A 24,619-nucleotide genomic window follows, 5' to 3' on the forward strand; every position below is an offset into this window, starting at 1 on the left:
TATACTTGTAAACAAGTTGAAAGATAAATGGTATATATGGCAGACATAAACAGAGTAATATTTTTCTTACATACCCTAAACTTGCATATTTGCACCTTTTCAACACTGAAACCCTAAAATTACACCTTTTCATCACTAAAACCCTAAGATTGTACCTTTTCAGCATTGAAACCTTAAAACTGCAACTTTTCAGCATTTAAACATATATGTACATTATGTGAAAAAGCGACATAAAATGTTGGGTACAAACCTATCTGGCAGACATCTCCATTGAAGCCTGTGGATCTACAGTCACAGACAAATCTGTTCCATCCCTCTAGACACTTTCCTCGATGCATACATGGATGACTGGCACACTGAGGCTCCATGCGATGGCAGTATTCAGCAATTCCCTGCGCACGCTGAGCTCGTGCCGTTGCGACCAGGTCAACTTTGTTACCATTGATAACCAAATCTTGGAGACATCCAACAAAGCCATGCCGAAGCATTCCTGCCCACATGGAATGTGGAAGTTTGGTTGAATCATGGTTTCTGCTTATCCCACCTAAGTAGAATATTCCAGACAGGCTCAAATCAACATCTTTCCCATCAGCGTAATAGGACTCCTTCTGTCCATCAAGAGTTATGTACCCCTGTGGACCTTGATAGTCAATGTAAACTTCATGTGGATTGCCATCACTGACTGGATTCCGACTGGCCTTGACCTTCTTTGATCCAGATCCAAGGTCAACAATCATATACAAATGACCATCCAGCATCTCCACTGCAAAGAAGTCTGTATGTCCTTCAGGGCCAGGATTGAACATGATGACACCATTGGATTCTGTTGTCTGAAACTGGAAGGCAATGGAGCCTCTCCTCTCTCTGACGTCCCATGTAGGGAGTGTGAGGATTGAGTTCGGGGTTGTGAAGGTTATTGGATGTGATTCCACCAGCTCCTGGCATTTGTTGAAGATGACACCACCATGAACTGTTATTAGTCCATGATCTGTTTTGGCCAGTTCTGTAAGGTCAAGGTCGATGGTGTCAGCCTTGTATCGTACCTGAATATAACAAGAAAAGAGATACCTCACTGAATGTGGCAACACATGATTAAATAATTAAGTTACAGTCAAGTAATTTACAGTACAGTTTTACAAACATTTCTTTTTTATTTTCAGCTTGACTCAAATGTGATACATCTTAAAGAATTAACAAAGTGACACTACTCGCAGGTTTGTTCAACTTCAGAGACAACTTATGAAATGATTTGTCTTAACACATTTAACTGACATGTCATCTTAATTGTGGAATACCATGTTCACTCTCTTTACTGTTCCTTGTGTTTCCTCATTCATCATCTATCAGACGTTCAGATATGGATCCCACAATACTATGTCACATTTAAGCTGTTGGGGTATATTTTTTCATGCTGAAATTCCTGTTTTGGGAACATTCTCTGTACATAATCAAGCAAGAGCATATCTGTTAAAAGATCACATCTGTGACAGTCAAAAATATGACTCTTGGTATGATAAAAGCAATCAATCCTATTGATTCTTATGCGATTAGCATAGGTGCCAAATAATGATGACAAACAGGTTTTTACAAAAAGGTGAGCCTATCCTGTTCATCACAAACACATGCAGCGGCAAGTTACCTGTTCACCTAAATTAGCACACAAACATATGAAGCAAGTTAAGAAAATAAAATCCATGATACATCATTTTGAGTGACTGAGTAATGAAAATCCCCTACATATGTATCATAAAACCTTTTAAAAGTTCTAGACCTTGTCTGATGTAGTCCTGAAACCTTGATGCATGTGTAATATGGCTCAACTACTAAGGAAAACAATGACCAAAATATGCAAATAAAAATGATAAAATAATTGATAATATAGATTAACAACAGAGAAAAAGAATGAAAAAAAACCCATTAGTCCTTAAATACTACAAACTTTCTGACTGATTGTGTGACTTTACCATTAGAAAGTCATTACTTATATCAAAGATGAAGAACAGAGGTAACATATGTTGAATTAGTTCCGCATAGACATGCAAACCCTCTTCAATGCTAGTAATCAGTATTTCATGGTAACATAAATCATCTAACAGAATATAAGAGGAGAAAAATCTACAGACCATTTGTATCCTTGATAATTTCTCTTTTGTGAAGCAAACCAGAAAACAAAAACTTAAACAAATTTGCTTCATACAAATATCAATTTATCAGCAATGTAGCTCATCAGTAAACTTCATTTTCATCCACACTGTAGTCCTCATCAAAACATATTCAAACATTCTTGGTCTTCCAAGATTAATAAACCACAATTATTTCCAAGCAGTCACATGACAAACAATTATATTTTTCCTGTCAAATTATCAATGGCAGCTCAGCTCTTATTTGCAATTGATAATCTTGAAGGCACAGTAAACTGAATTAGCAAAGCTTTTGTTGCAGGATCAGTCGGAAATTTGCCAGTTTTAATCATCTTCACTTGAAAAGGTCTTGTTGCACTAATTTCCCGGAATAATATCACATAAATGGTCCGACAATTACACTGCATCCCATTACCTTCATAGGCTTCCTTCTGGTCTATGCTTGATATCAGTAATGAACAATTACTCCTTCTATCTCAGGAGCAAATCCAATGAGAAGGAAACAATAAGTTTTGGATTATGGTTCGTGGCTACTTAGCTGCCAGAACCAATCTGGTCACTGTGCAACCCTTCAGTCAACAAACAATAATTGGCTTCTGTTCCAGGATAAAACAATGAACCCTATGACCTTGTCATCTCTGCTATCTCCACTGGCTTGCTGTAGAGGTGATGAAAAGTTTTGTGATACACTATGAAACCAGTGTCATGATAAATTACAGATCAATAGATATCATCATAAAAGTTTTAATTTAAAAAAAAAATGATTTTCACAATATCAAAAACCATGTTTTCATATTACAATGATGTTTGGAGAAGAACCTTCTTGTTCATATATATTACTCATTGAACCATTTGCCTTACCTTTTTTCATCTCGAGACTATATTTTCCTCATATTTATCAATCATCATACTCTGACAAAAAAAAAAATTTTAAGGACACACTTGGAGACTAAGTATACCACCATATTTCCCTTGCTTACTCATGATATAACTTCTCTCAAATGGATTTAAACATTACCCATACAAATATAATGCTAAACAGCAACCTCCATTTGCAAATAACAGGAATCTTTTGAAGCTGTGCTGCTTTCACAATCTTGTCCTTTGGTGAATGTGAATAATCAACAGAATTCTGCCAATTCCATGTGGATTTTGAATAGTTCAATTGTGTTTGAACTGTTTAAGTTCATGTAAACACTGAGTTCAGTTGACTTTGCTTTGAATTATATTCAGAGAAGCAAGCAAAGAAAATGTTTATTCTGTGAAGGAACTTGACCGATTTCACCTTTCAGAAGAGTCTTCATCCATCTCATTCCAGGCACTAGTGTTTCAAATAGTTCTATTCAATTGCACTTGTTACAATCTGAGTATCAAATGATAAAATATCCAATAGCAAGGAGTGCTCAGAACAGTTTGCTCACAGAAAATATTAACTGAAGGGTAATCTTCATGGTCTGGTGACTTTGTCAAATCTTTGTCTAGACAGTTTAATGAAAGTCCTCTTTTGGTACCCGCAGCTGATGAGCGTGTAATGTTATTACCAGTTTGAACTAGATTATCAAATTCAAGTTTACAGATGAGGTGGTTTTGGATGACCAAGTCATTTAGATGGTCTTGATTTTTTTGTGCATAAATGCAGGTTTTCCATTGCTAGGTCAGATAATCAGTGAAATATCCAACATATCAGTCAGTTCTGAAAGGACTAGTGGTTCACATTTTTATTTGTCCTGTCTTGTATCTGAACATGATTCTCTGGAAGAGCCATGGACATATCAGTCATCAAGCCAGACATATCTGGCAGATACTGGTCTCCATGCAGCGAGACATCCTGTTTATCTAAAACTTCCAAGCCCAAATAGGCCATGTACATCTTGGTGTAAAAGTGTAAATAATCTCTCACATTCCAGGCAGACACACATCCAGTACTTATTCATCTGCTAGGCAGAGGTATAACTGGTACATCTTCGACTTCACAGAGGACAGACTTTGTACATCTTGGTCTTCATGGCAGAGATACACCCAGTTCATCTTAGATGTCAAGTCAGAAGAGAGGTGCAGTTAATATTGGTCCCAGTTGGACACATCTAGTATATCTTCATCTTCTAGACAAAGGAACAACTAGTTCATCATAGACTTTACTGCAGACAGACTCTGTAAACCTTGGTCTTCAAGGCAGATACACATATAGCATATGTTGATCTTCAAGGCAAAGACAGTCCCTGTACAAACTGGACTTCAAAGCAGTTATAGTTCCTTCAGGAACACACATCCCGGATATCTTTATCTTTTATGTAGAGGTATGTCCTTGTCAATCAGGCAGTGTTGCCTAACTGGGTCATGTTGACTAAATCAGATCCTGCATGTGTTGGTCTTCTAAAACATATCAAGGAGACTGATTTCATTCTTGCCCCAAGATATAACCTGTGAGGCGTTCACTGTGGCACAGCAAGTTCATACATCATTGTTTTTTCTGGTTCCCAAAGCATAAGTTGTTTAAAGATACACACTAACCTTTCGCATACATCCTTTGAAGTTCTGGGTGACCCTTGAACCGACAAGGGTGGCTGTATTGGGGCTCCCTCCAACATACAGGAGACTGCTGGACAATAACGTAAACTGGCCAGTTGTGCTGCCGGACTTCCTATGGACACCATCCACTTCGACTGAGATCTTACAAGCAAAACAGATTTGTATAAAAATTGGGAAAATAATTTTTCCATTATTCTTACTTAATTGAAAATGCAAATTCAATCCTGTATAAACATTGGCCACGACATTGTTGGATGATCTTAACCCTCTTTTTCTTATTGAGAAATAAGTTCAGCAGTCGTAATACTAGAATTGTTCCTGCAAGTTCAACAACAGAATTTGATTGACAAAGTCTTAGTCAAGACATTTAGTTTTAAAGCCGAGAAACTTGTATTTTTTTTTTCAAATATTCACAGAAAAACAACAAAATATGGAACCATTTTCTAAAACATCATCCCCTTCCAGAAATTATAACCAGATGATGTGGATATCTAACACTTTAGAAAATGGTGCCATATAAAAATGATATATGAAGATGATTCCTAGAATGATAATATTCATTTATTTCATCAAGATAGAGCATCTAAGTTCCTTCTATATTCTATCAGCTTGTGTTATCATTCATGTGTGGATAGTGGCTAACATTATTATATTATATTTGTTGTGTTCTTTCTTACAGATACTTTTAAAAGCTGTGTATGTCAAAGGAACAATTTACAGGGGGAAAAAGAAAATCAAAGTGCAACTGTTATCTTATTTATATGTAACTTATACCTTGGAATTATGGTGATGAATTCACAACATAAATGCATGCAATAAACATGCCTCATTCTGACATGCAAATGAAAAAGTGCCCAATTTTCTCATGCAGTAACAATGAAATGAAATACCCAGTTGAAATAATACAATAAGATCAATATCCCTAATCAATAAACTATAACCATTAAACCGTCCCGAAAGATAAGTAAAAGAACCTGATGAAAGTTTTAATTGTCAAACATTAGACAGTGAATTTGAAACTTGACACCCAGAAGTCAATAAAGATAGGAAGTTTAAGAGACCGTGTGCCATGCACACACAGGTGTACTGACATTGTCAAACACTCTCAGATGAACATTTTGTGCTTCCTAAAATCAATTTCAGCAATTTCGGCCACAAAATAGTTCAAATACATATTTCTACTTTGCTATGATAACATCCGAGTTACAATTGTCATCTTGGTTATATTCTTGAGCCCATGTAACTGCAATGAAAATTGTATGAATTTGTCCGATAAACATCATTTATAATTACAAAAGTTTAAACCTGACATGTACAAAGGTACAATTTTAACATACATACATAAATCTAATCTTCCTCATCTTACCTGCAACATCATTTCAGAATATGTTTAGCATTTTTACAATATATTTACGTATATAATCATGACAGACAACAGGTTTTCATGCATAAGTTACATCGTTCACAATATTTGTTATTTTTATCAATATTATTTCATGAAACTGTCTCCCAAAAAGAGAACCTTGAACAAGACATATCCACTGTTATGACACAGCTGACAAACGGCTGGTACTCATCATATTTCTTCCAATATTGAATAAGGAGGCTAACGTAAATTTAGGTCAATGAACGCATGTCCAGTTTGCTTACTTGTACTTCATGCAACAATATGTAATGTTCTAAACAACGTAGACACATCTATGTAATATTGTTTGAGAATGCAATCACTGTCAGCCGAATGAAATGTACAACATTGACTGACAGCAATAGACTATAACAGATGACAACACTGCTGTAGAGTATGAGGTATTATCACCGGAAGCATGAAGAGTCATCTACTTATTACAGGGCAAGCCCGCCAACAGAAATACAGTCCTCCTTTAAATAACGATGGACATGGCTACACACATATAGCCATTTGTGGACAAAACAGGACAAAACATTGGCTCAAAACAAAAGGTTGTCAACATAAATGAAAATGAGAAGAAAGGAGGCAGAACATGTTAGACAAGTCGATTTCTGTTTCCTAACATTGAAGGTCATGATCCATATACAGTATTGATAATTTGTCCCTATACTACAACTGTGTCACGCCACAAAATAAAACTAGGATGAAAAACAAGTAATGCAGTGCAATTCTTTAACTGTTATCAAATCAACCTTGTCACATGCAGTCGTAGTGCTACTACTGAATGTCTGTGTTAAGGTATGGGAGTTACAATCACCTGAGTGTTAATTGCATTGTTGAATGTGACCCTACTTCTTGTAAAGAACAGAGTAGTGATATAGGCCAATTAAAGTTTATTTCAGGCAATGGAACTTGCTGACTCTTTCTGTGAGGTAATCTTACAAATCGGGTAGTTTGTGGGTAAAACTGATAAATATTGTTCTCTCATGAACTATCCCTGTTTGTACAATACTGATACTATCTTCCATCAAAACCCCTCTATTCACTGCAACCATATAAAGTTTATGGCACGTGATCTAACTCAAAAGCCAAAAAATATAACATCCAGCATGATTCTTTTGAGACTGTACAATCTGTCCCCAGTAAATTACCCCAGCATGAAGGCTGTGTGCATGTACATATATCAACTACTGCCTATAACAAGTACATCTCTCTCTGGGGCAGTCAGGTAGCCTAGTGAATATATTGTTTGCTCATCATGCCAAGACCTTGGTTTGATTCCTAACATGGGTACAATGTGTAAAGCCTAATTTTGGTGTCTCCTGCCAGATATTGCTGGTATATAGCTAAAAACAGGGAAAGAAACCCACACTCATTCACTCACTCGTCTCTTTCTCTCTTTCAGCCATGTGTGTTCTGGAAGCTTAGAACCAAGACAATCAACCACATTCACAATTAAAATCCTTTAACTGCTGTCGTAACAAATCAAGACTATCAATCTATAGCTGTAATGACTTTACAACCAAAGTCATCTTGGTTGACAGAAACCCATCTTCAAAGATCACCACGGTATCTCCTAATCAATCTAGACTTGTAATTTATGTTTTTGTTCAGATAACGATCTGTCTGAAACCATCTCATCTATGAACATGCTTCACATGGAGGCTGCTGAGTCCTTGACTTCTGTGAACCGAAACCTAGCTCACATTCCTGTTTCCAGCTTATGGATATCATGCCAAACATCCATCAACCAGAGTTGGGTGTCCCAGGAGGGTGGTTGTGTCATTCTATACTTCCAACACATTTGTCCATCACTGTTGAGAATGAAATCCATAAATGAAGCTAATTCATCTTCAGGGCCGGTCAGTGTTGCAACATAAATCATTCCATATACACTGGATATGTTTATCCTTTTAAACAGAAAAGAATCCTACATAATCCATAGAATTTTCCGATATATCATATTAATATCTATGTGTACAGCCCATTTCAGGTGTTCCCTGCTGTGTTGTTGCTGAAACAATGCTCAAAGCGGCAGAAAACCATTGTCATTCACTCACTCAGATCAATATATCACATCTGTGGTCTCTTAAAGTTTCTAATTCATATCAAGCTACTACTGTAATATGGGGATGTGGGGTAGCCTAGTGGTTAAGGTGTTACAGTGTGTTTTTCACATATTGTAAGGAAGACGAGGACACTGGTAAACTGCCTTACAAACTACCAAATTAGGATAAGACCAAAATAGCCCGATCACACTGAATGAGTTTTGAGCATGTACTAGTTACCTGGATATGTGCACTACATAAATATCCTATGATAATAATAATGTATTACTGACACCCCAACAATAGCACTGGCCCTAAGTGTGTATGTATTTCATGCATTTGTACTGGCCTCCATTTTGATGAAAAGGGGAGAAAATCAGAAAAACATCCATTCACTACAAAAACTAATTTCACTGATTACCAACTAATGAAACAAAGGCAGAACACAACAAAAATGTAATAATGTTCTTCTTTTTGAGAGCAAAATCACATCTTTATGTCTTTCAATTACATTTTTATAATTAACTGAAAGAACAGTGCTTCATAAAGCTGTGATAGGTTGATTTAGGTATTCAGTATCCTGTGTTGTCTCCAAACATCAAACAGTCCTCCAAGTCTGCCTAACGGTACCATCACTGACAAACTAATTAGTGATTCAAAAGGTTCATCACTTATTTCCCATATACTTTAGCAGTGCTACTTAGCATTGTAAGAGGACTGGAATTTGTTCTATGTGGTACAATAAGCTATAGTACAAATACAGTCATAAATATATCATGCTTGTCTTTGATACAGAGAAGAGTATTACCCAGTTTAATAGAAGCAATATATCAAATTTCAAGTCTAACATTTCTTCCCTTTTTGTATTCAATCATTCAACTGAAGACATTAATCCAATATTTACACTTGACATTTACTACAAAGAGAATCAAGCGCAATTTTAAATATCAACATTATTTTCAATCGTATCATTAAATAGCAATTTGATTCCTTACCTGATTACCTCAATTCTAATGAATACCATGTCATGTTCATCAAGAAGATGAATATGTTTCTTGGCAGCCTCATTTGACTGCATAAAGCCCATCAGGTACCATCAAAGCATGATTATCATCAACAACAGTATTTCATAATATCTACTTTAAGTATATCATATCCCATGTAATCTCACTAAATATGTTGGTACATTGTACATTAATATATATACCAAAACGAAACCAGTACTAAGCAATACTGTATTATTATGTGATCATACAGCAAATAATATGTTTGCAAAGATTTCCTTAAAATGTGTGTGACTGTATCTTATTAGAATGTATAAACACTGATGAACATTGGTAATTATTACTATTTTTACAAATCCTTTTTTCTCCAGTAACATCAAGACTGCTCTGTACACCAGAAAATTGGGCAAAGGTCTTTATCACCAATATCTCCTTAAATACAATACAACAATTATGTTACATTATGCGGTGACATTTAAGAATACCAAATACCAAATTACTCAAAGATTTAATCACTGTGACATTTTATGCACCATTTAAACAAGGAAGCTATTTTTTTAAATACCATTAGGTGTGTGCATATCGTTCCCTTCTCAATTCTACAATTACAATCTCACTGTTTTAAAAGGTTACCAATTATTCTTATCACCCACACAGAATGCTATTCTCCTGCCTTAGCAAAGACTCAGAATAATGAACATGTGTTGTTATCCGGTAGGTCTCACAAAGACTGAGGAGTAAACAGAAATGTTCATACCTGCATACATTCACTTGCAGCATTGGGTTTAACATATGAACAATTATGAAACACCCTAACAGTCTAATTAGTTTGATCACTTAGCAACAAATTTCTTCTTTGAGAGGCATTTCAGACATTGTATAGTTGAAGAAATACCAAGTTCTATGGATAGTCAACTTGGTTTTCCTTAACAAATTTCTTGCAAACTTCTTTCAGACAGTAAAATCATGAAAGAGGTTAAATATATGCATATCGTACAACTTTGATAGGGAAGAACATTATTACTGTACTGTAAACGTAACTTTGATTGAAGAAAGACTGTCATCAATACACAGAGAAGTATCAGAGGGGATATCAGCATTAGAGGTCTCAACAAGCGTGGTCCAGGACCAACAACTACAACAACATCCAACTAGTGTAGATTTCAGTTTTATAACCTATCTTTACTTCAGTGTCAATGACACTCAACCAATAATACCATGTGAGACACTTAATTATACAATTGGCTGTTCATAAAAATTCTGTACGAACCATCCATAACACAAAGTATATATATGGAAATACAAAAAAAAAAAAAAAAAAAAAAAAGGTGATGTATGCATTGCTTGGATCTCTTTGCTTGTGTCATCACTGAGAAAAAAAATACGTACATATATATGGACAGTTTATAGGGTGTAGCATGTCTATCAGTGTGTACTGTAATTTTAATGTTGTCACTATATATACTGGGTGTCCTTATACCTATTGGTCGATTAAGTATTACAAGATTTAAGCATTAAAAGAGAAACACTGTATTTTCTACCTCTAAACGTGCAGTTCAGTGGCACTGGGAATGAACCATTTCACCTTGACACTAACTGATATTGGTCATGTTTTACAGTTTGCTCCTCATGCCATAGGCCCAGGTTCAATTCCCCACATGGGCACAAATGTGTGAAGTCCATTTCTGGTGTACCGCATGGTGATATTGCTGGAATATTCCTAAAAGAGGTGTTAAACTAAACTTATCCATGTTTTACAAATGTATGAGCTAAAGCACATTTGCTTTCTAGAGTATTAGGGGAAGCTTTTTCTAGCACCCTTATATCTTGCATGTTTCATAGGTTTTGATAACTGTTGTCCATTTTTCCAGTTTCATAGAAACATCCAATAGTGGGACTTTAACGTAACCTAAAATATCTTTCAAATGTTAACAGACTGTGATGATATGCTTGTTTCATATGTTTATAATGGACAATTTGCATAAATGGCTAACAGACCTATGAAGATGTGAGGATTAGAAATGGTTTTCCATAGCCCATGCTTGTCATAAAAGGCAACTGACAGGATCGGATGGTCACGCTTGCTGACTTTGTTGACACATCATTGTATCCTAAATGCGTAGAGCAATACTCATGATGTTGATCACTGGATTGTCTGGACAAGACTTGATTATTTACAGACCGCCGCCATATGGCTAGAATATTGCCGTAACTGGCATAAAACTCAATCACTCTCTCATCCTAGTTGACTGACCCCCGAAATGCAGATTAGAATTCTTCAGCCACACATTTGTTAAACTACTTGTTTCAGTATTTACTTTCAAACTTAAAAGACAGCTCAATCACATCCCATGTTTATCTTCACAGTTTTCTATTCATTTCAATTTTCATTATGATGCAGTTGTCTTGTAATTATTTCCCTGGTCATGTACATCACTAAAATTGACAAATATTGTTGTAGTATTGTTAGGAATTTCTTTCAGACAATATCACAACAATTAGTGTTGATCTGAAAAGTGCCACATACTTATGCAGGACTTGCTGTGAGTAATCAGATTCCACACCTATCCTACTTCAGCATTTAAAATAATTATTTCATTGATGGCTTCACTGAAATTTACACAGAAGAAAATTGGTGAATGCTTTCAAAAATATCTACTGAATCAAAAAGGTTTTTGATTCGTATGTTCACCAGCGCAAAAGCCATTGAGAAAAGCTATTTAAGAGAATGTTCCTCAAAAGTGTTTATATAAAAATGAATTAATTTATCTACTTTATTTATTGCCACCAAAAGCAAATTAAAAGTTTCATTTGAAAAGATGTTTTCACAATAGCATAACTACATGAAACATAGAAACTAATATAAGCATCAGGAAGCAAAGATGATCATTTCAGACTTAAGAGGATTTTTTCCACTGATTTCAGCTTTCACCTATGACAACTGACAAATTCACACAATTCAGCATATTTCAAATATATCAAAATCTTATCAAACAATCTTGCAATTTTCTTTTCAGGTATTTTTTTTAAAAAGCTGAAATAAAAAAAATTACATTGAGTTAATCCATAAAACATTTAACAAGAAACATCATACAAATCTTCAACATTTAATTCCCAAAAGTTCCCTGAAATGTATGCGATACTTGCAGTTCTTGACGATGTCAATCTGAACAAGACGAACCCCCATAAACCAGCACAATATAGAAAGATAGTTGTTGATTACAATAGGAGGGGTAACATACAGGACAAGGCGGGTGAAAAGGGGGCTATACCTATCTACTAGCATGCCCGGGACATGCAAAATTACTTACAAAGCAAACCCCTTTGTCCCTAGTAAGCTGATATTACAAAATTGGAAAAAAAAGATTGCAACAAATAAAGACAAATTATGAAAATCATGTGACAAATTGTTAACGTATCACTCTCTGTGCATACTATGGTATTTGCTTGCCTGTGTCAAACACTCGTCATGGAAAAATGATCTAAAAACTTGGTTCATTTCAAGAAAAATTGATCACATTCGAAAACTTCACATCATTCTAAAATAAAAATGTCAAACCAATTCTTACATTCTGCTAACATACCATGCAGGCAAATAAACATATTCTGGCGACTACGGGAGTCTGATTTTACCATCAGGGTGTAAATCCCGTTTACGGGAACAACCAAGTTCCATTTCAAAACAAAGATAACAAACTATCTCATTCAACAAAGTGTAAACATCTAAGTGTATATAATCAATTTCTTCAAACAAATATCTCCATGCGCTGTTATTCATTTAACTAAGGAGGTGCAGGTTTGTGCAATAGGCATATATAATATAGGGTAGTATAAATATATCACTGGACTGGAGTATATAGATAATAGATTATCGACACCATGGGATTATGAATGTCAGCATTACCTCCCTTGCTTCTCTTCTAACCACGAGGTGGTGCCAGCGGCCATCATCAAAGCGTACATGACTTGGTCGGACTTCAGCTTCGTAAGCCCCTGAGCCCAGATTGATTGTAACAATTATTCCACCATCTCGTACGGCTACATTCAAGTAATCTTTAAGATCACCTGAAAAACAAGTCGAGTAATTGAAACTTGGATAACCTTTTCACTCAATGTTGATACTATTGCCCTAAGGCAACACTGCTGCTAATACCAAATTATGAATCACTGAATGAAATTTGTCTGTTTTTACATCTGTTTTGTTCTAAGTATTTTTGTGGTTTTCAATGTAATAATGAAGCATTGAATCGTATTAATTCTAAATGGCAAGCTGTGAAGTTTGTTATAATAAAAACAATCTGAAGTCAGTATTTGTGAATTTTGAAATACAACTTGTTAAAAATACTGTCATAAGAACTTGCTTCCATGCGGATTAGGACCTGACATCAAAATACAAAAGAGCTGAAAAGAAATAAATATGGACTTACTTATACATCCTATTTAGTTTATTGGTTACATATGTAGTTCGAATTACTGCTTTATAGAAGAACATTAGTCAGTTGGTCCATCAGAGTAATTCTCACTGAATTTGGTGAAATACCATAGGAATGGTTTATCCAGGGATCTTATTCACTGTGTTACTGCAAATGCATAAGAATCCTCCATCCATTTCAAAGTAGCATAGTAAAAAGCTATCTCAGCTTCTTTGGCACAGTTTGGTTGTTATGACATTCATAATGCTTAGATTGCTATGATCAAATTCTGGGTCAGTGTTTATTAAGTGGAATAAAAATTTATGTCAATACTGATCTATTCAGTAACAAATTCCAGGAATGATTTTATGTAAATTGTTTTCCATGCAGTTAAGTTGATCGCACAGAACAAACTTTATTTACTTCCTAATAACAACAACACTGGTATATTATTAACACTTGTCACTGATGAATAAGTTGTCAGAAGACTGGTACAAAATGAGTATTAAAATACAATCAATATGTTACTTACCTGTGAAAAACAGAATTCCATTGACTTGTTTTGTCCTAAAATCCAACTGCAATTCATCACTGTTGCTGACGATTGGGTCACCTCTACTGACCAGCTCGTAACTAAAATACTGGGCTCCAAGGAATGTGGCATCCGATGGAATCTTCTCTGAAAAGAAAAAAAAATGATAAAATTAAAGAAACTATGGCCACAGTTGTACGAAATCTGAACTTCAAATGCCAAACTCATTATTCAATGGGAAAAAAATTACTCACTCTGGTTAATAGCAATCGCATTTTTTGCATGTAACTTGCCATGAGGTTTACACACATAAAGGCATCTCCATGTGCCATTTCATTTAGAACATCAATTTGGAACCTTTCACAGACATAATCATACTGAAATATTGAATAAATATGTGTCTCTCATCATATCTTGGCCCTATGTGTTATGCTGTTGTGACAAGATCGTATTTCATCATATTTCTTCATATTTCTTCCTGCCCTTGAAAACAACATATCTTTATCAAAGAAGTTAAAGAACCCCCTGTTCTTTCATATCACTATAGTCAGTAAGCAGCACACTAAGTCTAGAATCGGATGTTCAAGTTCTTTCCAGTACTATTAATTACTGTTTTCTTGTGTCAATATGTCCTAATGAATAATCTACAGTCTATGGAGCCACCTTCCTACACATTCAAGGTTCAAGGCTGGATACCTTGAAATCAAAGGCCAATGATGAGTTGTAAATAAGGAAACTTCATCTACAGTTAGTAATCACCATGGTTACACACACATTTCCATGACCACAAACTGAGTGACAGGCTAATATCGACATGTCTAAGTACCTGAGAATAATAACCTTTCATTACTCTATATGATTCATCATGGCATCGTGTTATTAATGTGCTGTGTCATACACAGCAAATATATCAGGATAATTACTGAGATCAGTGTCATTAGCGTCATGACAGAGTTATTATTAGAGAACAGAATCAGCAACAACTGGCCCTTTCTCAGACATAACATACAAGGACACCAGACTATATACCAATATAACTATATGGTCCCTGTTTATACAAAGAAACCTGGCAAATACGAGTAGTATATTGTCCATCTTTCATAATTATGCAAGTTTGTTTGAAGGTTGTTACTGGCTGGTTTGCTGAGCATCAAACCAGCCTTCCAACACAGACAACCAATAAAATAACTGTAATTATTGTTTTGGACACATACTGTAATGACAGTTAAACCTTGAGTAACATATTGTATAAGTAATTAAACAGAAGTGACATTTTTGCTATAATGTTAGTGAATAACAGATGATAGTAACAATACATCCTTGCTCCACAATCTTATGGTAATGTTTGGAAATACATAGGTTTACTGAGAGTTAAAATCATTTACACCATGATTATAAGGTACTGGAAGACAATTTCCATAATCTTAGTTCATAATTATCTGATTATTCAAAATCTTCAATTATCTTTAACAAAAAACATTTCCACAAATTCAATTTTGTTAGTCCAAACTCTTAAACTGCTTTTCAATTTCCAAAATAGCACCCAAAGGCATTAGCCATTCTTTTTATCTTGGAAATCAAAAAAAGGCTTCAAAACCTTAGCTAGGCAACAACACTTGACTACACTAACACTATCTGATTGGCTTAGCCAACCTCAAACATACATGAACGCAATCCCCGGTACCTTCATTCCAAAGCATGTATTGGAATTTTCATTCAATTTTCATTTGATATAACGACTGCACTAACTTTGTGGTCAATATTGTCTTAAGCTTTTTAATACTGTACAAGCTGGAGAGAATTCTACGATCAATACCCAACAAGTTGCATTAGAAAACCAAGTTTACTGGTGTGTTACAGGTTAGTAGCAAGTGATTTGACCTCAAGGCCTGTAATTAAACATTTTTGTTAAGAACCCTTCATGTTGTCGTGACATGGTTATCTGTTTCCGTAGTCTTTCTACTTAAAGACTGCCATGGGAATCACAATGCCCTTGAAAACAGAATTTTAGTCTCCATTTTGAAATACACATTAGGATGAGACTGTTTTTCGAACAAGTGATGTGTATCTTCAATTTTATCTGTATTAACCCTGCGCACTTCTCATCCTTCAAATAAAACAAAAAAATTCTGAGGATGAGTGGCAATATTTTAGAACAAATGCCCCGTAACTACATATGAGGATGTCTCAAGAGTACAATTAATACCTGTGCACTTTCATATCAACATTATCAGAAGCCCATACAGTGGCCAAAGGAGCTAAGCAATTTCATTGTGGAACCATCGACTATGATTATAGGCACTGATCACCAAACATTACTGAAGGCAGTGTCCCAATCAGTGAACTGATGTAACTGGGAGTGTGGTCTTCCCATGGCTCGTGGAGCAATTCCAACACGGGATCAGCAGTAGTGAAACAGTATTGATTTCCCATGCATCACCCTACTCCCTCCATCTTTCCTCTCCACACTGAACAGATTCCACAAGCAACGAGTGCCATGAACAACAGCAAGATCAATGTGGTTTGAATATTACAGCCTGTGCTTCACAACGTACACGGATGATTTTTACAATTTTCGTAATGATGCAAGCAAGGTTAATGACAGAATCGTTCCCACATATAATAAAACATGAGCCAGCAATGACCTTGACATTCGAAAAAGCCCTTGTGGTATTCCTGGCTCAGAAAACCATTTTGAGGCGCTGTCATGGTGCTATCTGACTTTGGACAGGGTTTAGGCAAACATGAACATATACCCCAAGGCTTTCCAGACACAAGCCTGCAAATACTGCCATGTTTGGTAATCTCGGAAGTAAGAGATGGTCATATTCATAGGGTTTCAGCAACTTTTATCACTCATACAAGTACCTCTAGACACTTTTATCTCTTCAAGCCAACACCTCAGAGTAATGCCTATGTCAATACAGGCAATGCTTAATGCAACCAAAATAGTTCAAATTTTGGACTTAAAAGAAATCTATGCTTTAAGCCAAGTTTCTCCACAGATGTCAAACATGATCTATCATTTCAAATTTACATTCTGTTAATTGCTTTGACAGTGGTAATAACAGATTATCTGAAAAATCCATTTAGTAGTCAATAAAGTCACTTTTTAATCGAAAGGACTACTTTCATGTCTGCAGAATATGATGTGCTCAAAGTATGCATATTTTGTAGAGGTACATTTAACTAAGTAACCAAGTTTTTTGGCAACATTCCTAATTCATTGGTAGCAATGACATCTTTACTAAACCAAACCAAAATCAAGAATTACAAATGTAATCCCTTATGCTAATAATTGTCAAAGAACAGGCACACCATTACACATCTATCTTTCAAAACTGAGAAACGTGTTTCAAAGTATTTTTCTTCAAACCACCGTTAGTCATGTCTAATAACCCCTGTAAGGATACTCCTTTCACAATAATACATAGTGCATATGGTCTTCTTCCTTCTTCAAACCATGTTCTTACCCTCTTAACATCTTATAGATTACCTTAACATCTTATAGATTACAAATCATCAAAGAAATGACTCTTGGATGAACTGACATTGAGAAGCTATTGCAGCAACTGAGGTAAGTCACAAATCTACTCAATATCCCTTAATGTCACTGGTCTAACTCACTATCTTGTTTGCAAGCGTTTCATTTTTTTCTTCCAGCATTCTAAAAACATCCAGAAACAAATTGTCCCAGTCAGCATTAACTGAATGACTCATCAACAATTAGGAAATGCTTGATGGATACCAATGTGAATTGTATCTTCACTTTCAATGAAGCTTTGAATCAACAAAGACCTGAAGATCCACTGCTGCCTTCTCATCACACCCTAAGAGCTAGCCATCAATCAAGGACATATAACCACTTTATCAGACTAGGATTCCAACTGTTTCACCATATGCCCTCAAATACAATGGGCATTTAAATACAGGTTGGAAACATCAAAATCATCATTTTCCATTCTCAGGGGGCATATCAATGTGGGAAGTTATTATCTGATATTGATTAGCTGACCTGCATGTCACCTTTGTGTTCAGCACGATTTGCAGTTTACACCTACGGAATTGCCTGGGGTATTGTTATATTATCTCAGAACATGATGACAAGGCTTCTGTCATAACAATGGATATACAATTATTTTTTTAAACTTCAAAGGATCTATTACAAATACTCTTCAAATTATCAGTCTTGAAAGCCTCTTCTAGTCAAAACATTGTCAACAAGCAATATCACACACTTCCCCGAGAACCAAGCAGCAATTAATTGAATTTAACAGAAAAAGTTGCTTTTTTACCTCTTATGGCACTTTATAGACAGAAATATATATTTTTATACTTTCTTGTTCCTTTCCTTCCAAAACACAATATTAGGTAATTATCTGCCAACTTGATTCTTTACTATTATCTGGTAGCTTGTTGGAGCTGGGGAAGTTTATACTATTTCATTAAAACCCCTTAATTCCACACAAAAATGATTGCAAACGTAACTAGAAATGCATTTCACAATATATAGAAGGATACAAAAGTCTATCCTTCAGTAACATAATGACACCTAGCAGATATCATGTAGACTCCCAAATGAATATAGTGTCCGGCCAGAGAGAATCAATATGACTTAACGCTTATGAAATGAAGCTCAAGGGATGCATCTTGGATGCTCTGCTAAATGTCACCAAACTACCGAACCCTATCTTCAAGATGACGACAGGAGTCTTGGCAGCAATATGTGCTCCTCTTTACCAGTCTGGGAAACATCATGATGGATATCTTTCAATTTCCTTTCTTTACTTTCTGTCCACATTCAGCATATCTGTGTATTTTATGACATGATCGTTATCGTATTTCAGGTTCTCAGAAGATAGAATGGTTGAATGGTAGGATTCATTTGCTAGGGTTTGTGATTTTAGTGAATGTTTCAGTGCTCATAAAAGTCACCACTTGGTTGCTCTGCTATGCAGTCAATGCTACCACTTTTGAAAATAGGAATCCTATTTTGCCAGACAGAGATCTTTGACTGTCCTCTGCTGTTCCTGTTCTTAAAATGGCAGGTGACATGTGATGACTTCATTCTAATATGTGCACTGAACACATTTCTTCTGAATCCCTCTTTGGCCTGGATGTGTTTCTATGTTAGTCATGACCGTATTCCTGCTGAGCAACATCTTTGACCTGTACAACTTAAGGCTTTCGCTCAGTTTTTTTAATCTTGCTTTAAAGTCTGAATACTCTGACCTAGATTTAAGCTGATCCACTACAGCTACTACATACACATGGGTGATGACAATCAATAACTATTTCATGAAAATGTCTATCACACGATATGGCTGGCTTAATCAACAGCCATCTTATGAAGTTAGCCCAATCCAGTTGAACTAATACTTATCCTAGAAATAATCTGTGCTGAACTGAATGACCATTCTTCTACCATAACATCCTCGCTTGTGACATACCAAAATTAAATCTATGGGCTTCTAAGATGCCCCATGGGAAATCTGAGGAAAATGGCTCTCATCCTATAAGGACATTCAATTTGAGAATGTCATACTTTTAGATTGGAAACCCCCAAGTCCATGTTCAGAAGCAGTGTTATTAAGCACAGCAGTTACAACAGGATCAAAATTCTATGTAGACAGTTCAACTTAAGGACACAATTAGAGTTATGAAGGATTTACCTCCTGCGCAATGCTGACATACAGTTATTAACAATTCTCTATTGTCATTTATGGTCCAGTGCCACAGACACGTTTTTTTTGGTATTTTCCCATATTTCCTTACCACATACACACATCATTTTGAATTATATGATTCCTTAATCTAGCATGAATGACAATATTAACAGAGGACAGTTTGAAAAAGTTAACATCACAATAAAAATTGTATACGCAATACAGCAATGTGTATCTCCATGAGTGTGTTGCTTGTGCAATGCTAAACTTACATCGGTATTATAGGGCAAGCCTACTGAAGTAACATGCCTGAGAACAACTCTGATACCCTACTGTACACAGATTCCATACCAACCTGTTATTGTTTAGCCAAATGATGCTAACACCAGGCAGAATAACAACACATCTTATCTAACATCTTTGTTACGTAGCCAAAACACAGAACCATCAACCAAATCACAAAGGTGGTTGAAAATGACTCCAAAAATTAGTTACAAGACCTGAGATTTGAAAACGTATGCCATCAAATTTTCTTCAAATGCTTAAAATGATATAACTATTACTCTGAGACACATATGGCATCACAAAAATATAGCCTCAAGATATGTATTCTATCACACCATTAGCATTTATTCAAACATTGTATAAATCTTACAGTAATCCATAAAATTTAAATGGTCCTGGACAACAAAATGGTGGTCCCAGACACGTAATTATTATAATTAGAATTAATACTGTTATTGTATGGTGTATCATGAGCAACACATTCATTGTTACAGTAATGACAGTACAAATGATACCATTACCCACCTAGTAACAAACGCAGTGATAACTTATTCTTACTTGATTGGAATTATTACAAAAGTATTTTGACTTTTTCTGCATCCCTGTTTAAGTGCTGATAAATTTTGTTGCTTCCACAGTCAATTTTTATGGATACAGGGTGCAGGAATTTGTGTCCTGTAAATAACTGAATTATACATCAAAATATTTTTAAAAATACAATATATTAATGCTGTCACACAGGCCATTACTACATTGTGAAACCTTATCACTTGCAGACTAGTATCCAGTCAATCTATCTTTATTTCAGTTCTGATGAAGCCACAAGTCTATAGTACATTTCATATATACAATTTTCTCATCACCACTGCTTGATAAATGAAAACTGCAACATTATTTATTACACTTTCATTTGAAGAATTCAACAGAGATGAAAATCTATCAATTAAGGAATGGACATGTAGAGTTCTTTATTACAATTATTTTTATATACAATATTAAATGCTATGCACAGCAGAAGAAAATGATATTTGTCTTTTATAACATTATTATTACAATATCTACAGATTCTATCCTATCTTTTGATATTCATAAACTTGTAACTGGTCATTTCAATCAAGGACATGACCAAGAACACTGCAACGGAAAGCTAGGTATCCTTGATGGTCAAGATTACTCTGATCAATCTAAGCAAGGAGTTGTGCAGAACAGGCTGTGCCAGTCCTGAGGTGTTATTACACAACACTGTCAGCCCTGTTTTATTTCAGAATTTGTTCTATTGCTATTTACAACATAAAATAATGGGTTTGCAGGGCAGATACTGAAAGGTCTAGAAACAGAGGTATGTTATTTCATGTAAACACAGGGCCTTGAGGGAAAGGATACGTTTACTGGTGGCACTTGATTTGATTTGTTGATTCTGGGAGCCTGATCCACATTTAAAGGTGTTGTTCATACCATCAAATGTCCACAAATGTTAGTGATTTTGTCAAGATTTATTGCAACAAAGTCTCTTATATCACTGAGTTACAAGGACAAATATTTTGTACTGGTAGACTGCCTGGGTTACAACCTGTAACTCATCTCATCATTTAATTTGATTATACAAATGATTGAAGATTATTTCTGTCATGTATCAAATGTTACCAACCTATATAACAATGCGGTGTTTTAGATTACAACCGTTATGTTAAATATCAACGCAGCTGATCGATAAAGGATGGTCGGTTTTATCATGTCATCAATAGTCATATGCAAAGGTATCAAATCTGATCATGGACGTTTTGTAAGCAATTAGGTTATACTGACATAAACAGAAACAGGATAATTCTCTAGTCAGTGGAAACAGTAACAGGATAATGTTCTACTCAATGAAAACAGTCCCATAATGATGAGCTAGGATCCAGTTCAGAGCATGATGGAATAAAATCATGATAAGAAGGTGATCATCCAACAATGTTGAGGATGGTAACCTTACACCCAACATGTCATTTGGTTGGACATCAAAGGCACACCAACTATCACGATCGAAATTATCTGCCGATATGGTCCCAAGAGGGTGATGAACTGCCTTAATTACTACATTGACACACCTTGCCTTCAATCAATACACTGCTGGGATTACACACAAAAATTACAATCAACACACAATCTTCTTGTGATGTGAAGACAATGAGTGCATTTTGTGTATGCCACAGAAACACACTGATAACAGAGTGCGCAGGTGTGACTGTGCATTTGTATCAGAGTTCGTCTCCTTGACAATGATCATTACTGGAACATGTACTCCAAGCGTAACAGCCACACGTAAAATTCAGACATAGCACTAGGCACCACAACCACTTTGTTGTATAATTGTACATGGTAAATGGAAGCATGATAATATCTTTGGCATGTTGATACATCTTGCCTTGCTTTTAACGATAGTATAAAAAAAATATCACAAGACAATTAACTAGAATGTGAGCAAAAAAAAACAACCTATACATATTGCATACTATTCTTGAAAAATTTTAGAAAGATATATACAAGGTCTGGCTTTAATGAATAAGCCTCACTCTATCATCTTCAAAACATTCAAATATACACAAATCCTTTGGAGATAAACTTACTAAATGTGTGTCAACAATACATCATGATCTGTAAAAGTCGCTAAAGTGGTGCAATAATTTTGCTAAAGATTTAAACAGCTCAAATGTCAAATCATGCAAAACAGGCGTTTCAACGTTTGTAATACTTTACAATAACCTAAAGGCAACTTCCAGAGCCAGAATAGCTGCTATGACTAGAGTAAGTTACAACTATATTGTAACGTGACACATATCATCAGTTTCAAAGCTTCCCTAAGGTATATTTAGTTTCTGATTGGACAGTCTAGCCATGATCACTGTTTAGCATGGAATGAATGAAACAGACATGTAGAAATTTGTTTCCTACAGTTTAAAATGTGTGAGTTTAGATTTACACTGCTCTCAGCAATATTCCTTCTATACTGTGGCAGTCTGTATATAAATGAATCTGGACCAGACAATCCAGTTATCAACATCATGACCACTGATCTACATAGTTGGGATGTGTCATGGTCCAGCTAAGTCAGTGAGGCTACCCACCTGATCCTGTTAGTCACCTCTTATTAGGGTTGCTGAAGACAAATTAGAACGCAGTTGTAAAAACTGGGAACCAGTGGTGTTAATAGTTCGACTTACGTAGAGAACGCAATAAACCAAGACAGGACCAGTGCCGTTATGTGACTGAAGCCATTTCTGTACTTATCAAGTTAAATTTAACATATCTTTCAATACTTAGGTACCTTATGGTATGGTTGCATATTTAAGTAAATGACTTCATAGTGATGCGTTTAGTTTTAACCCGCTTCTGGCAATATTCCAGCAATATCACAGTGGGGGATACCAGACACCAAAACTGACCCTGAACCCAGGCCTTTGGTGTGACAAGCAGCAGTTTAACCACTACACTACCTTACATCCCTTATGGAGATGAAGACCAGAGACAAATAATATGGTGACAAGGAATAGCAGCAGAATCAAAGGCTAAAATTTACCTCCAGCAGTTATAGAACACAAATCTGCACAGTGAGTGAACGACTGGACACCCATAGCTCATCATAACAGTAGTTGTGCTTGTGGAAGCTTTGGTATTGTGATGCTAGTTAGCATGGTAGAGGTTGTTGATAGCAGGAGTTACCTCCAATTATTAGGATACCATTAATGGCACATGTGGTATTGGCAGCACTACCAGATAGAGAACCTTTGGTTGCTACAACAGAACCAGCGGTATGAACTTGAGCAATCAGACCAGTGTTTGAGGTTGTTCATGTGGCTGTCAGAACAGTGCTACTGGTTGTATATGTAGTTGTGAGATCAGTATTGGTGATGGTGATTCAGCAATCCAAACAGTATGAGGAATGTCACATGTATTCAGTACAGCAGTAGTAGTGGTTATCTATATGGTTGTCAGGACAGTATTAGTGGTAGTATCGCTTGTAATTGTTAAAAAACTGGCAATGTAACCAACATGGCTGTTTTGATTATTTAAAACAACAAAACAATTCAAACAGTGTAGTTGATCTAGACAGCAGTATATGTTCACAAATGAAAAGCATGATGGCAAATACATTAAGACGTTAAGAAAATTACTGATTTTTTTATCTCTAAACAACCCCACTGTTGACAAGGCTTACAGGTTCTTTCCTGAAAAGAACCAAAAACGTAAAAAGGAGTTGCAAGAAAATAACGGCATGATTGACAAAGACCCCCTCATTTGATGGCATTTTTCCACAGGCACCTTCCCGAGAGGCCTCTGATTACCCCATCAGTAGAGACTATCTGTGACATAATGACAGTGTCCAAAGTGATTCTCACACATTCACTTGATGCGCTCTACCCTTACTTAGGTATGCATTGGTTCTGGTGGATAGCCTAAATACTGTAATGGCATATAGCTCAAGCATCCCAGGTTGCAACACTGATGGAACATATGCTTGGGCAGGGAATCAGGATGTTATCCATGTTTGCTTAATCACTTTTACAAACATGAAAATCATTCCCGAGTGATGTCTTGCCATGCTTGTAACATT

General features: G+C 35.7%; 1 protein-coding gene across 8 annotated transcripts in view; it reads right to left on the reverse strand.

Moving 5' to 3' along the window:
* Positions 1–24,619, reverse strand: part of LOC137295072 (neurexin 1-like) — a 168,183-nt gene that overhangs the window by 55,511 nt on the left and 88,053 nt on the right. For 5 of the 8 annotated variants that reach the window (XM_067826348.1, XM_067826346.1, XM_067826343.1 and 2 more), the window contains 5 exons: positions 14,075–14,221; positions 13,035–13,195; positions 12,442–12,468; positions 4,653–4,811; positions 251–1,043 (listed from right to left, as the gene is read on the reverse strand). In XM_067826348.1, the coding sequence (XP_067682449.1) occupies positions 251–1,043; positions 4,653–4,811; positions 12,442–12,468; positions 13,035–13,195; positions 14,075–14,221 (1,287 nt within the window). The remainder of the gene's footprint in view (positions 1–250; positions 1,044–4,652; positions 4,812–12,441; positions 12,469–13,034; positions 13,196–14,074; positions 14,222–24,619) is intronic. The other 3 variants (XM_067826351.1, XM_067826347.1, XM_067826349.1) reach the window with 1 other exon arrangement.

The sequence above is a fragment of the Haliotis asinina genome, chromosome 8 (assembly GCF_037392515.1).
Source record: "Haliotis asinina isolate JCU_RB_2024 chromosome 8, JCU_Hal_asi_v2, whole genome shotgun sequence".
NCBI classification, from domain to species: Eukaryota; Metazoa; Mollusca; class Gastropoda; order Lepetellida; family Haliotidae; genus Haliotis; species Haliotis asinina.